This window comes from Hevea brasiliensis, chromosome 18 (genome assembly GCF_030052815.1).
Source record: "Hevea brasiliensis isolate MT/VB/25A 57/8 chromosome 18, ASM3005281v1, whole genome shotgun sequence".
In the NCBI taxonomy this organism is placed as follows: domain Eukaryota; kingdom Viridiplantae; phylum Streptophyta; class Magnoliopsida; order Malpighiales; family Euphorbiaceae; genus Hevea; species Hevea brasiliensis.
This window is the reverse complement of record NC_079510.1, coordinates 48,802,393-48,818,130: the sequence shown is the minus strand read 5'-3', so window position 1 is coordinate 48,818,130 and position 15,738 is coordinate 48,802,393. Positions and strand designations below refer to the sequence as shown.

General features: G+C 41.7%; 1 protein-coding gene across 1 annotated transcript; it reads right to left on the bottom strand.

Annotated features, from left to right (window-relative positions):
- Positions 1 to 759: 759 nt before the first annotated feature.
- On the bottom strand, positions 760 to 2,216 carry LOC110633253 (probable O-methyltransferase 3). The gene is made up of 2 exons (XM_021781758.2): positions 1,330 to 2,216; positions 760 to 1,232 (listed from the first exon to the last, which is right to left on the bottom strand). The coding sequence occupies exons 1-2, from the start codon at positions 2,101 to 2,103 to the stop codon at positions 930 to 932; spliced, it is 1,077 nt and encodes a 358-aa protein (XP_021637450.2). The 5' UTR covers positions 2,104 to 2,216; the 3' UTR covers positions 760 to 929.
- Positions 2,217 to 15,738: the final 13,522 nt, after the last annotated feature.

Below are 15,738 nucleotides of genomic sequence, written 5' to 3'. Positions count from 1 at the left end.
AGCAATCTCCCCGTTGCTCTAAAGTTTTCTAAAAACAATGGATGCATAGTTCAACTATATAACAGTTGTATGTTCTAAGTGGCCTTGCATGTAATTTTCGGGAGCAATAACTTGTAAATATTGTTATTGGCTCTGTCGCTGCAACTTAATCACCAACTCTGTTTCATAACAGAGTAAAATCATACCCTCTCTCAAGTATTTTCTTAATATACCCTCCATTTATATTAATCCACTAAAAATTACTTATGCTAAATTATTCTTAAAATTAATGAATTTTAATTTTATAATATATATTTAATAGAATTATATTAGTGAACTAATAAATAATCTGCCATTTCAAAAGAGAAATGATTTGGAACTGATGAAAAAGGAAATTTAATCCATATTTATGGGAGGAAGAGAATATTTTTACTTTAAGCTTTAATTATTTACCTCCCACAATGTTTAATCGGTATGCATCAAACAATTACACATGTTTTTGAACCTTCCTTGGAAATCTGGGATCATTACAAAAACAGCCTGAAATGTCTTGTCCCTTGAAGTCCAGGGTCACAACAAAAACAGCAGAAAATGTTTCTTCCTTTTTTGGTCGTTTAAAACAAACAATAGGACTAAATGCCAAGCAACCTACTAATTATGGTCGACACTTTCCAGTTTCTATCATGGGATTGTGAGACACTTAAACAGTGAAAATAATTAACAAAATGGAAATTAGAGATATACAACCATTCTTCCTATTCTGAAATCGCAGAATCTCAATATTGCAATTTGACTAATATTTTATTCTTAATTACTCAGGGAAAAGAAAATTTCAAGAACAACACAAGTTCAGCATCTTGGCTTAACATCACAGCCGTGCCTTGCCTAATTAAGCGGATAAATTTTATTCAACAATCTTATCAAGATTCTGATACATGGTTCCTGCACTCTCAAGGATAAACTTCAATTAGGGACCTTAAACCAAGTACGGGTGTTATCTTGTAGTGACTGAAACCGGCCTTCAAGAATAGCTCTTCCCATTCTTTCTCCGTTCTTTCTCTTCCGGTAGTCACATACATCATCAGCATGTCAAAGAGTAGCTTTGTTTCTGTCAATTCATCTTCATCTTTCTTCTCATTTATCACCAAGTCTATGACAATCACCTTTCCTCCCTTTCCTTTGCTAGAAATGGCTTCTTTGCATTTCTTCAGTATTTTCAGGCATTCCTCATCACTCCAACCGTGCAAAATTAACTGCCAAACATTCATTAACAGACATAAGAAACCAGCTCCATCCAAGGAACAAATTTGAAGACGGGAAATTTAATCACTGATAAACAGAGAAGCATACCTTAAGTATGATGGCATCTGCAGCAGGGACGTGCTGAAACATATCACCTCCAACATAATTCAAGTTCTTAGTGCCTTCTAAATTGGCAATGACCTGAGGAATTTCAAGAACAGTGCATTTCATACGAGGGAATGCCTCTGATATGATCCTGGCCAAGGATCCATTACCGCCTCCCACATCAACCAATGAATTCACCCCTTCAAAAATTGCCTTGCAGTCTCTAATGACCAAATTCATCATCTGAGAATCACTGGCCATTGCTTCATTAAAAAGCTGGTTAAATTCAGGGTTTCTATCATTATATTCCCAAAATGCCATTCCATGTGCTTTCTCAAATACTGTGACCTCGTTGCCTCGAAACCAATCTCCCAAGACATGCCCTAGAGTTACAAAATCTGGCTTAAGCAATGAATTAACGAAGGGTGTCAAGCAATTGGGGTTATCCTTGACAAGGAGCTTAGAAGATGATGTTAGAACATAAGCTTCTTGTCCTTCTTCTTGAGCATTAGGAGCTTTTGTGGTAGAAAAGAATCCAGAGAACACCAGCATGCGCATGAACCGGTAGACAAAACAGGTTTTGGTTGGGTGGATGCCAAGTGCTGAGACGAGCTCAGGAAGGGTGATGGGTTTGCCATGGTTGTGAATTATGTCTGGTATGCCCAGCTGAACTGCGCACTTGAGTGACATAGAATTGATGTAGTTAAATATGTGATTATACAAATGAACTTGAGCTTGCAACAGTTCATTTGCACTCCGGCTATGCATGGAATCCATAACCAGGAAATTCACCAAAATTCTGGCAGATGGTGGAATGGAAATACCCCCCTTTTTTTATGGAGAAAGATTGCTGATCATTGAAAAACCGATAGGAGACCAGTTCATAATAAAGCCGGTCAACGATAACAAATGAATGGCTCCCAATTAGACAGACCGTTCTTTAGTCTTGACTTATTGACAATCTTTGTCCATCGAATTTATTATTTTAGAATCATTTGACAATTTTATTGACTTGGATAAGCGAACTGTTCCTGTTTTCTGTCCTTTTCTATAGTTAATTACACGCAAGTTGCTAATTGTTTGAAAGTAGATGAAATAAGTCCATTTAAAATTAAACTGAAATTGGATTAGTAAGTAGGTCTGATTTTGGTTCTAGTTCGAACCAAACTGCACAAGTGCTTACTTGAAAACTTCAACGCGTGCATTCAAGTTTGTGAAGGCCAGGGAAATCAAATGAGGTAACAAAAGTCACTAACTTGCTAAATTCATAATTGACTGCAGTCTGCACCCAGCTATGTATATTTAGTAAATTACCTCCCAGCAGCTAATTTCCAGGAGCTTTTCTTCATGTTTTTTTGCCAAATTTGACCGTTGCTTTTTGGTTGACTTCCAGTCAGCAATCTTGTGGTAGCAATAAATTTTCAGAATACCCAAATCTAAAATAGAATTGCATACCACCTGTTTAACAGAACTAGTCATGGCCGCCAATCCAGGCCTGGCTAGTTTGAATTTAATGGTTAAGGGGATCAATACCAAACCACATAATGCTTCAGTCAAGTTTAAAGTTGATTTCCATCACCCCAATTCACAACTGCCAAATATGCTAGTAGAAGCTCAGCTGCTTACACATCAAAAAGGAAACTGCTTCAAAGGTTAACTAAACCATGAGCTTCCATCAATTTTAACTACAATAACTTACTTTGATTTTGCTCTAATATTCCAGGTATCCCAAATTCCAAATCAATTTCTCAGTGAGCCAATGAATGAGAAAGATATCCAGGTTCTCCAATTAAAGATTCATGTATACATTAGCAATCAATTAAGGACTTGGATGATTGAATTGTTAAAGTACATGTATGCGAAGTTGATTGCGTTTAAGACCCCCGTTTTCATGGCGGATTCAACGAATGGGTTAGCAGCTCTGCCCAACCCCATCAGTTCCAATTTTTCTAAGGATGGTCTCAGTTTCATCTTCTTTCTACGCTACTATACATATCCCTTGCTTCAATTGATCTGTGTGTTTGTTTTGCTGAAATTGTTGAAATGATTAGCAAGAATTTGGTTGATTTTGAGATGAAAGTGTCAAAATGGGACTGTTGATTTTGGAAGATCATGGCAGAACGCAGAGAACGGAGGGGAGAGGAGAGGGGAAGTGTTTCATAATCAGTTTTGCTGAGAAACACGCGATTACGAGCCATTCACATATTAAAATTAATTTTTTTGAATAATTATAAAGATATTTTTCTCTTATATCATCAATATAATGAATTTACAATAAATAAGAAGGAATGCTAAACTATATTTTTAAATAATTTTTTATTATTTATTAAATTAAAATTGAGATTTTTTAAAATGTAAATTAAATTTTAATATTTTTTTTATAAAAAAAAAGAAAAAAAAAAAAGAAAAGAAAAACATTTGACGAGCATCAGGGAATGTAAACGCAATGAACTGGCTTTCACAGGGCCTTTAGTTCTAGGGCGCGGCATGGCAGCTAAGGATTCTGGGCTTTCTCATGTTTGGGCCAGTGTTTGTGTTAGATTTATTTGCGTGTCTAGGCCTTGAGCCTTGCACCTTGTGATCTGGTCTATTCGATGCAGTGAAATTTGCATTTAAAAAAAAAAAATTACTGGTTTTCACAGGTCAGAATTGGCATCTGCAACCTCAAAACTTGGCCATTTCGCGGTTAAATGCAGCAGCAACAGCCAATCTTTCTTCTTCATCAAGGAGAAAATTATTGATAATAACTCGCCATTGACGCACTTCATCTTTCAATTTGATCATCACAAAATGCAATTGGTTTTTCATTTCAGTTAATCGCCAGCAATCGCAGCATCAAACTCAAAAACTTGGAAGGAAAAAAAAAAGGCGATTATGATTCTTCCGCTAGTGAACCTTGGGACATTAGCTGTTAAAACGTTAAGCAGGCCACCCGCCAAGAAGCTAAAGCAACAGTTCGCTTTTCAAACCAAGTTCCGCCAGTTCATCGTCAACATCGCCCAGGTACCTAAGATTTTACATGTGCATTTGATCACATTTCATGAGTAGCAATTTTTATATTTACATATGATTTTGATCCCCATTTCCTGTTCAGTTGGAGGATTAATTTTGAAAATGTTCAGGCAAACCACAGTTTGACGACGAGAATGCAAAGATGAATCTATGGTCATGCAATTGATGTTGAGTTACGCCCTCTGAATGAGGAGAAAGCTGTCCAGGCTGCTGTTGATCTCATAGGGGAACTCTTTGTTTTCACGGTAATTTTCTGAATTCTAGTTCTTCCCTTTTCTTTTTTGCTTTCCATGCAATTGAGTTTTGTGTTGATAAAACAATGACTGTTAGGTAATAAAATGAAATACTATAATTGTTGAAGTGTGCTGCATTTTAAATGCGCAAAACGTCTCTAGGCTTTTATCTGGCAATGTAAGTCAATGTTCTAAACGCCAACTCATTTTTTCCTTGCAAACACCTGTCCCTATATTTTTCTGTGCTGCCTTCTTAGAGATAAGCACACACAAACAGACATGCATACAGCATGGTCATGCACTCAGCATAGTAAGGTTCTCAAGTGTTCTTTTTTGGCTTATCCTTATGGATATTCATGCTAGTTCATCTTGATATTAATTTCTTTTAGGAAGTTGACTTTTTGGAGTAACATTAAACCTGTGGGGCAATAAAGCTGCCTCTTCTGAATATCTTGTGCCTGAATCTTGATACCTTCAGCTCAGATGGAAATAATTAATCCTAAACTTTTTTCAGGGTTTTCAGCAGATGTGTTGGGCTTTTGTTTTAGGTTGACGATGTTAGCTAGTCTAGCTTGAAAAAATGCTAAGAATATGGAACTTTGTATGCAATATTAACCTGTTTGTTGATAACTTGAACTATTTGTGATAGTGGTGAATTAAAATGGTATTAGAACCAGTTCTTTCTTCAAAAGATATTGGATATGAAATCTTAATATTCTTACTCTAGATGAAACATGGTTAAAACCTGTCACGACCCAACCTATGGGCCGGACCGGCACTAGGACCTGGGCCAGCCTAAAGCCCCCGAGGCCCGTAGTAAGCCTAACTGTTCATTAACCCAACTCTAAGGCCCATTTGGGCCCAAATTCAAGAAATCAAACGGACAGAGTCCGGCCATAAAATGGACTTTCCAACGGGGAGTTTTCGACTCACCCGACCTGTAAACACAATAAATACTCAATTGGGGAGCTCAGCTCACCCTCCACATACTCATTAGCATAAAAATAAATGGGAGCTCAGCTCCCTCATCCAATCCATCAAACATGCATATAATATTAAATTTACAGGTCCAAAATCATAATTTAGGTTACAGACCCAATTCAAATAAACATTTCTAACACATGCGAAAATTCTAAGATTTAACAAGTTTATACAAACATTAGTAATAGACCTGCGAGGGAGAAAGCAGGTTAACCTCAAACATATCCTCCTGTGGCCTGGAAAAATTTTTGAACAGGAGTGAGCGTTCGACTCAGAGAGTAAAATATCAATTTTAACCATAATCTCTATAACTATCTAAAACTAATGCACCCTGTAGAGTGAAATGCAACATCAACATCATTTTCACATCAGAACATCAAAAAGGTAATTTAGAGCACTCATGCACCCTGTAACATCAATCATAATATATGGGAGCTGATCCCCTATACAGCTCTCTTAAATCCAACCTGGTGCCAGCGAAGAACTCAGCTCGGACTTTCACTTAAATACCAAATCGGGGTCCCAGCGAAGAACTCAAGCCGTGTCTACCCCGAAGGACCCGGTCCCAGCGAAGATCTCAAGCCGTGTCTACCCGTCCTATCCATAGTCCACACCACATCACACGCACGCCAACGAACGCACACTGCTCCAAATTACCACAACAACATCCATGGCACGCTAACAGTTATGAATGCAACATAAATCGTGCCTAGAGTTTAACTACATAAATATATGCATATAAGTGATGCATGGGCATGCTTGAACATATAATAATATCGAAATTACAATTAAAATTAATATTTTACTCACAGACTTGACGGTGGTCACTGAGGCGGCTGGGCGGAGGAAGAAGGCTGTCCCGGCTCACCTGACAATTTTTATTACAATCATTTAATAAATTTGACCCCATACAAACAAGGAAAAAGACCAAATACGTCCTAAGTCGTGCCGAAAATCCGGCAGAGTCTCCCCTATACCTAGGACCTACCCAACCTGCAAAAGGGCTCAAAACACACTTCTATACTCACAATCCATATATCCACAACTCAACCACATCACATAGCCCCTCCTGAGCCCATCAAATCAATCATTCATCACAATATGTAAAATTTCAATTTAGTCCTTATAATTGATCATTTTTGCAAAAACTGCCCCAACAAGCTCTAAAAATTCTAAAACTTTGCCCCTCGGTCCTTAGCAATATTACTAAGCTATTGCAAAAAGAATCATAATTTTCTAAGCTACCACGAATATTTTATAGATTTTTAATCCTATTTAAGCACTAGAAAATTATGAAAAAGTAAGGTTTGGGTTTACCTTTGCCGATTCCGACCTCGGGAACGCGCTCGGGTCGTCTGACAATGGGGGGTAGCCAAAACCTCGGTGCAATTCGGAGACTTTTTCGGTAACGGGTCTGTCTGGCCGGAATTTCGCAGACCTGGTCAACTGTTGAATTTCCGCGAATCGAGTATACCTACACGAAGCCCATAACACGGGGGTTAGTACATAAATTTTTCAGAATTTTCTAAGCTCATTAAATGCTCGGAAAAACATTGCGAAGTTCCGTGGGACCCAACGAAAAACGGTGTCGAAAAAATTTGAAATTTATGTCGCCGCGAAGCTCTCGACGAGTGGAGCGTGCTGGTACCCTCGGTTTTCTCGTGGGATTCACTGTTTTCGAGAAATCTAGCCCAAAAGTCGAAATGGGCTAAAAACTTCCCGAGCAAAAATTGGACAAACCGCTCGATGGATTTCGGCGTTCTTGGTGTCTATGGAAAGCTCTCGCCGAGTAGATGATTTTAGATACAAGACCCGGTCCAATTGGTTGCTGGATCGGCCGGATTTTGGCCGGGAAGTCGAACTTGCGAGGGAGGAATTACACGCGTTTCCGGCCGTTTAGGCGGCCAGTGGGCCGGGAGGCTGGGTGGCGCGCCGTGGGGTGGTGGGAGGTGGTGGCCGTGGAGGGAGGAGAGAGAAAAGAGAGAGAAAAGGAAGAGGGAACGACGCGCGCGGGAGGAAGAAAAAGGGAAGGGAGCCAGTCCGATTCGACCGGTCCGATCCGATCCGGTTCGATTCGGCCGGTTCGATTCGAAATACAAAATTTTGAATTTTTACTCTGCCTCGGGACTGAAAACGAGGTCCAAAAATTTCGAAAAAATTCCAGAAAACTCAGAAAAATACGTAAACTCCAAATATATTTTTAGTTTTGCCACGTGGTCTTTAAATTAATTTTTAAAAATCATCAAAGTTTATATTTTCGGAAAATCGAACCCGATTTTTAAAATCCGAAAAATCTCAAAAAAATTCCTAAAATTTAAATAAAATTAAAATACCAAAAATGCTCATAAAATTTAAAATTTTGGGGTGTTACATTCTTCCCCCCTTACAGAAAATTCGTCCTCGAATTTTACACAAGGCAGAATAAAGTACAGGATTACACATTGAACAGATAAGGGTACTTGCTACGCATGTCCCATTCTGACTCCCAGGTGCACTCTTCCACTGACTGACTCCTCTACAAAACCTTAACCATAGGGATCTGTTTGGATCTCAGCTGTCTCACTTGGTAGTCCACTATGGCTACATGCTACTCCTCAAATGTCAAGTTCTCTTTTAGCTCTATCACATCCGGCTGTAGTACATGAGAAGGATCTGGAATGTATTTCCTGAGCATGGAGATGTGAAACATGGGATGAACGTGAGAAAGGTTGGGTGGTAGCTCCAACCGGTAGGCAACTGCTCCAACTCTATCCGTAACCTCAAAAGGTCCAATATACCGAGGTGCCAACTTGCCCTTCTTTCCAAATCTCATGACTCCCTTCATTGGAGAAACCTTCAGGAATACATAGTCGCCCACTGCAAACTCCACATCCCTCCGTCAGGGTCCGTGCATAACTCTTCTCGCCTCTGAAAAGTGTTTTACTGCTCGATTAAAGGAACTACCTCAAGTGTCTTGCACTAGGTCTACATCATGCACCTTCGCTTCCCCATTTCTGTCCAACACGTAAGAGACCTACACTTTCTTCCATATAGTGCCTCATAGGGTGCCATCCTATCTTTGGAATGGTAATGCTATTGTAGGCAAACTCCACCAAAGCTAGTCGCTCATCCCATTGACCTCCAAAATCCAAAACACTCATGCGAAGCATGTCTTCCAGATGTTTGGATTGTCCTTCAGATTGTCCGTGCATGCGAGGGTGGAAAACCGTCATGAAGTTCAATCGTGTGCCAAGTGCCTCCTGCAACTTTCTCCAAAACCGAGAAGTGAATCGGGGCCCTCTCGAGATATTATGGAAGCTGGAACTCTATGCAATCGACTATTTCTCGAATGTAGAGCCGCATACCGTGCCACGAGTATGTAGTCTTCTGAGTAAGAAGTGAGCTGATTTGGTCAAGCGGTCTACAATTACCCATATCGAATCATATCCTCGCGTGGTACGAGGCATCCCAGTCACAAAATCCATAGTAATCATTTCCCACTTCCATTCTGGGATAGGGAGCTCTTGCAGCTTCCCTGACGGTCTCTGGTGTTCAAACTTCACCTTCTGACAAGTCAAGCACTTGGACACAAAGTCTGCTATGTCTCTTTTCATGCCATTCCACCAATAACTATCTTTCACATCATGGTACATCTTGGTGGAACCTGGGTGGACACTGTACAGTGTGTAGTGTGCCTCTCGCATGATTTCATTCCTGAGGTTGTCCACATTGGGCACACATATCCTAGAACCTTGCACTAGGGCGCCATCATTGGCAAATCCAAACTCACCACCTTCACCTTGCTGTACTCTTTCTATAATCTTCATCAATTGTTGGTCTCTGTGCTGGGAAACTCTAACTCTGTCCCTCAAGTCTGGCCTCACTGAAAAGTGAGCCAACAATACCCCCTCATCTGAAAGATCTAGGATTAAACCTTGATCCATCAACTCATGTACCTTCTGAATCAATGGTCTCTTCTCTACTGAAATGTGCGCTAAACTGCCAGAAGATTTTCTGCTCAAGGCATCAGCCACAACATTGGCTTTTCCAGGGTGGTACTGGATGGTGCAATCATAGTCCTTTAGAAGCTCCATCCATCTCCTCTGTCTCAAGTTTAAATCCCTCTGTTGGAAGATGTACTTCAAGCTCTTGTGGTCGGTGTATATCTCGCACACTTCACCATACAGATAGTGTCTCCAGATCTTTAGTGCAAAGATTACAGCCGCCATTTCCAAATCATGGGTGGGGTAGTTCTGCTCATGCCTCTTGGTGCCTTGAAGCATAAGCCACTACCTTTCCATTACGCATCAATACACACCTAGGCCAACTCGAGGCGTCACGACACGGTGTATCCTTCACCACTCATAGGTAGTGTCAACACAGGGGCAGTGGTTAGACACTCCTTAAGCTTCTGGAAACTCACCTCACAGTCATCTGTCCAAATGAATGGAACATTCTTCCTGGTCAACTTAGTTAGGGGAGCCGCTATCCTGGAAAAATCTTGTACAAAACGCCTATAGTAGCCAGCTAAACCCAGAAAACTTCGCACCTCAGTGACTGTTGTAGGCCTAAGCCAATCAGTTACAGCTTCAATTTTCTTAGAATCTACTTAAATACCGTCACTAGAAACCACATGTCCTAAGAATGAGATGCTTTCTAGCCAAAATTCACATTTTGAAAATTTGGCATATAACTGGTGCTCCCTCAAAGTCTGCAACACCATCCTCAAGTGCCACACATGCTCTTCCTCGGTCCGAGAGTATACCAAAATGTCATCTATGAATACGATGACAAAACGGTCAAAAAATGGCTTGAACACCCTGTTTATCAAGTCCATGAAGGCTGCTGGCGCATTATTGAGTCCAAAAGACATCACCAAGAACTCATAATGACCATATCTTGTCCTGAATGCCGTTTTGGACACGTCCTCATTCCTGATTCTCAACTGATGGTAGCCTGATCGCAAGTCTATCTTGGAAAAGAATCTAGCTCCTTGAAGCTGATCAGACAAATCATCGATCCGAGGAAGTGGATACTTGTTCTTCACAGTCACCTTGTTCAGCTGTCTGTAGTCGATACACAACCTCAATGACCCATCCTTCTTTCTCACAAATAGAACAGGAGCGCCCCAAGGTGAAGTGCTCGGACGTATAAAACCCTTGTCCAAAAGCTCCTGTAGTTGCTCCTTCAGCTCTTTCAATTCTGCTGGTGCCATCCTGTAAGGTGGCATCGATATGGGGTTTGTACCCGGCACAACATCAATACAAAACTCTATTTCCCTTCCTGGTGGCAACCTTGAAAGCTCCTCTGGGAAGACATCCATAAATTCTCTGACAACAGGAACATTTTCCATGCTGACACCTTCTACAGATGTATCTCTCACCAATGCCAAATACCCTTGGCATCCACGCCTCAACATTTTTCTAGCAATAATTGCTGACACTAAATTATATGGAGCCACGCTCCTGTCACCATCAAAGCTAAACTCTTCCACACCAGGTATGTGGAAATACACCTTTTTGTTCCTGCAGTCTAAAGTGGCATAGTGAGTTGCCAACCAATCCATCCCCAAAATTACATCAAAATCCATTATGGGTAGAGGAACCAAGTCTGCTGGGAGGATCTTTCCATCCACTACCACTGGACTACCTGGAAAAACCATATCTACCTCTATGTTATCGCTAAGTGGGGTAGCTACCGACAAAGGACATTCTAAGGTTGTAGGGTTTCTACCCAACCTCATGGCAAACACAGGGGAGACAAATGAGTGCGTAGCACCCGGATCTATTAAAACACGAGCCTCATAGGAATGCAGGACCGGAAGAATACCGCCACAACCGCATTTGAAGCTCGAGCATCTGGTGGGTCGGGGTGAAAACCCGAGCCCGACCCTACCCCGAGTGGCGTAACCACGACATCGACTTCTACCTCCTGATCTGCCTCCAAATCCACGTCCCCCTTGTCCTCGGCCCTGTTGGTCACTGAACTGACTGCCTTCCATACTGGAAGCACCAGGATACAACTGTCGAGGAACATTTGCAACAGAACCTTGTGACCCCATCTGTGGCTCGATGAACACAGGGCATTCCCTAGCAAAGTGACCTGGTTAGCCACACCTGAAGCATACTCCTGAACCCATCATACAAGGTCCTGAATGTCCTCTTCCACACTGTGCACAAGGTGCCAAGGAGGATCTGAACTGGACCAGGCTGCTGTACCACTGAGCTACCGCTAGATCCGTACCACAGTGAATCCTCGGGATTTGTGTCTGAACCCACTTCTCTTATTCCTGCTTCTTCCTCTGTAATTAGTTTGGCCACCACTGTCTGTAGTAGCCATGTGGGGAACACCTGAAGAGCCCTCTGCTCTGTTTTTCTTTGCCCTTCCGCTGTCATCCACAGCATAGCTAATCTCTATCTGTCTGGCTCGATCAACTACCACGTCAAAAGACTGATCAGACATCATGGCCAGGTTCGCATATCTCCTGTCAAGCCCCTTTAGGAATCTTTTCACCTTCATAGTCTCTGTAGATACTGCTGTAGGGGCATATCTGCTCAATTCGAATTGCAGAGCATATTCATCTACTGGACACTGCCATTCTGTCTTAAGGCCTCAAAGGCCCACTGCTTCTGATCTCTGAAGCTTTCTGGCACAAACCGATTGATAAAAAGTTCCACAAACTGAGCCCATGTCAAACCCTCCATCCGAGGTAACACGTAGTCATTCATCCATTGTCTAGGCATAGGCCCCATGACATGCTGCATACACTCTATCAGTCTTCTATCAGTCAACTGTAATTCTGTTCCTGCCTGTCTGCAGGAATCCAAAAATCGATATGCATCGTCAGACACATCGTAAGTACCAGGCACCAATTTCTTGAAATTTATTATCTGTTTGTAAGGTTCTCCTCTTGGTGCGGTGGACTGCTGCTGCTGTGGAGGGTGGACCATATACTGCGCCATCATGTCGATGGTTCTCTGCAACCCAGCTAGAGTAGCTGCCATGGGGTCCATAGGACCCTGTGCCATAAAAGACTGATCCTGAACTGTTGGCAGCTGCTCTTCTACTTGAGCAGCTCTAGGCCTCCTACCCCGCCTCCTCGGGGCAGGCGCCTCATCCTGTGCTGACACCTCGTCAGGCACATCTGGTTACAGTGCGATGGCGGCTCTCACCTTCTACGCATTTTCCTGAAATTCAGCAGCATTAGCCCACAAAATTCAAAATTGCACATTACACAGCTCTATAGACTCATATTTATACACAATATATGGAGCAGATACTAGAAGCAAAGATGACAATGCAAGACGAATGTGGACCCTACTTTCCGCATGTGACTCCTATTAGACTCTTCTCAACAGTTTAGACAAACATTCCCTAAGAATCTGGAGCCTAAGCTCTGATACCACATCTGTCATGACCCAACCTATGGGCCGGACCGGCACTAGAACCTGGGTCAGCCTAAAGCCCCCGAGGCCCGTAGTAAGCCTAACTGTTCATTAACCCAACTCTAAGGCCCATTTGGGCCCAAATTCAAGAAATCAAACCGACAGAGTCCGGCCATAAAATGGACTTTCCAACGGGGAGTTTTCGACTCACCCGACCTGTAAACACAATAAATACTCAATTGGGGAGCTCAGCTCACCCTCCACATACTCATCAGCATAAAAATAAATGGGAGCTCAGCTCCCTCATCCAATCCATCAAACATGCATATAATATTAAGTTTACAGGTCCAAAATAATAATTTAGGTTACAGACCCAATTCAAATAAACATTGCTAACACATGCGGAAATTCTAAGATTTAACAAGTTTATACAAACATTAGTAATCGACCTGCGAGGGAGAAAGCAGGTTAACCTCAAACATATCCTCCTATGGCCTGGAAAAATTTTTGAACAGGAGTGAGCGTTCGACTCAGAGAGTAAAATATCAATTTTAACCATAATCTCTATAACTATCTAAAACTAATGCACCCTGTAGAGTGAAATGCAACATCAACATCATTTTCACATCATAACATCAAAAAGGTAATTTGGAGCACTCACGCACCCTGTAACATCAATCATAATATATGGGAGCTGATCCCCTATACAGCTCTCTTAAATCCAACCTGGTGCCAGCGAAGAACTCAGCTCGGACTTCCACTTAAATACCAAATCGGGGTCCCAGCGAAGAACTCAAGCCGTGTCTACCCCGAAGGACCCGGTCCCAGCGAAGATCTCAAGCCGTGTCTACCCGTCCTATACATAGTCCACACCACATCACACGAACGCCAACGCACGCACACTGCTCCAAATTACCACAACAACATCCATGGCACGCTAACAGTTATGAATGCAACATAAATCATGCCTAGACTTTAACTACATAAATATATGCATATAAGTGATGCATGGGCATGCTTGAACATATAATAATATCGAAATTACAATTAAAATTAATATTTTACTCACAGACTTGTGACTTGGTCACCGAGTGGGCGGAGGAAGAAGGTCATCTACTCACTTGACAATTTTTATTACAATCATTTAATAAATTTGACCCCATACAAACAAGGAAAAAGACCAAATACGTCCTAAGTCGTGCCGAAAATCCGGCAGAGTCTCCCCTATACCTAGGACCTACCCAACTTGCAAAAGGGCTCAAAACACACTTCTATACTCACAATCCATATATCCACAACTCAACCACATCACACAGCCCCTCCTGGGCCCATCAAATCAATCATTCATCACAATATGTAAAATTTCAATTTAGTCCTTATAATTGATCATTTTTGCAAAAACTGCCCCAACAAGCTCTAAAAATTCTAAAACTTTGCCCCGCGGTCCTTAGCAATATTACTAAGCTATTGCAAAAAGAATCATAATTTTCTAAGCTACCACGAATATTTTATAGATTTTTAATCCTATTTAAGCACTAGAAAATTACGAAAAAGTAAGGTTCGGGTTTACCTTTGCCGATTCCGACCTCGGGAACGCGCTCAGGTCGTCTGACAATGGGGGGGTAGCCAAAACCTCGGTGCAATTCGGAGACTTTTCCGGTAACGGGTCTGTCTGGCCGGAATTTCGTAAACCCGGTCAACTGTCGAATTTCCGTGAATCGAGGATACCTACACGAAGCCCATAACACGGGGGTTAGTACATAAATTTTTCAGAATTTTCTAAGCTCATTAAATGCTCGGAAAAACACTGCGAAGTTCCGTGGGATTCACCGAAAAACGGTGTCGGAAAAATTTGAAATTTATGTCACCGCGAAGCTCTCGACGAGTGGAGCGTGCTGGTACCCTCGGTTTTCTCGTGGGATTCACGGTTTTTGAGAAATCTAATCCAAAAGTCGAAATGGGCTAAAAACTTCCCGAGCAAAAATTGGACAAACCGCTCGATGGATTTCGGCGTTCTTGGTGTCTATGGAAAGCTCTCGCTGAGTAGATGATTTTAGACACAAGACCCGGTCCAATTGGTGGCCGGATCGGCCGGATTTTGGCCAGGGAAGCCGAAACGCCGCGCGCGCGAGGGAGGGAATTCGCGGTTCCGCTTGGGGCCGCGGGCCGGGTGGTGGGAGGCTTGGTGGCGCGCCGGCCTACCGGGTGGCGGGGAGGTGGCTGGCCGGCGGCAGGGGAGGGAGGAGAGAGAAAAGAGAGAGAAAAGGAAGAGGGAACGACGCGCTCGGGAGGAAGAAAAAGGGCAGGGAGTCGGTCCGATTCGACCGGTCCGATCCGGTCCGGTTCGATTCAGCCGGTTCGATTTGAAATACAAAATTTTGAATTTTTACTCTGCCTCGGGATCGAAAACGAGGTCCAAAAATTCCGAAAAAATTCCAGAAAACTCAGAAAAATACGTAGACTCCAAATATATTTTTAGTTTTGCCACGTAGTCTTTAAATTAATTTTTAAAAATCATCAAAGTTTATATTTTCGGAAAATCGAACCCGATTTTTAAAATCCGAAAAATCTCAAAAAAATTCCTAAAATTTAAATAAAATTAAAATATCAAAAATGCTCATAAAATTTAAAATTTTGGGGTGTTACAAAACCCGTGTTTTTGTTTCAACCCTTTTTGATAAACTTTTGTTTCTACTAAAAATTAAAAAAATAACTACGAAAAATATCGACTAAATATGCTTATAATTTGTTAGTAATTATGATTTTTTCGTCTACAAATTCTAGCATTGATAGTTTTTACAAATAAAAAATGTTATCACTAA

Excerpts from the sequence above, each read along its gene's own strand:
- LOC110633253 (XM_021781758.2), bottom strand. The coding sequence starts at position 2,103 with ATGGATTCCATGCATAGCCGGAGTGCAAATGAACTGTTGCAAGCTCAA. Across the intron at positions 1,233-1,329 it reads CAGATGCCATCATACTTAAG|TTAATTTTGCACGGTTGGAG; the intron begins GTATGCTTCTCT and ends AATGTTTGGCAG.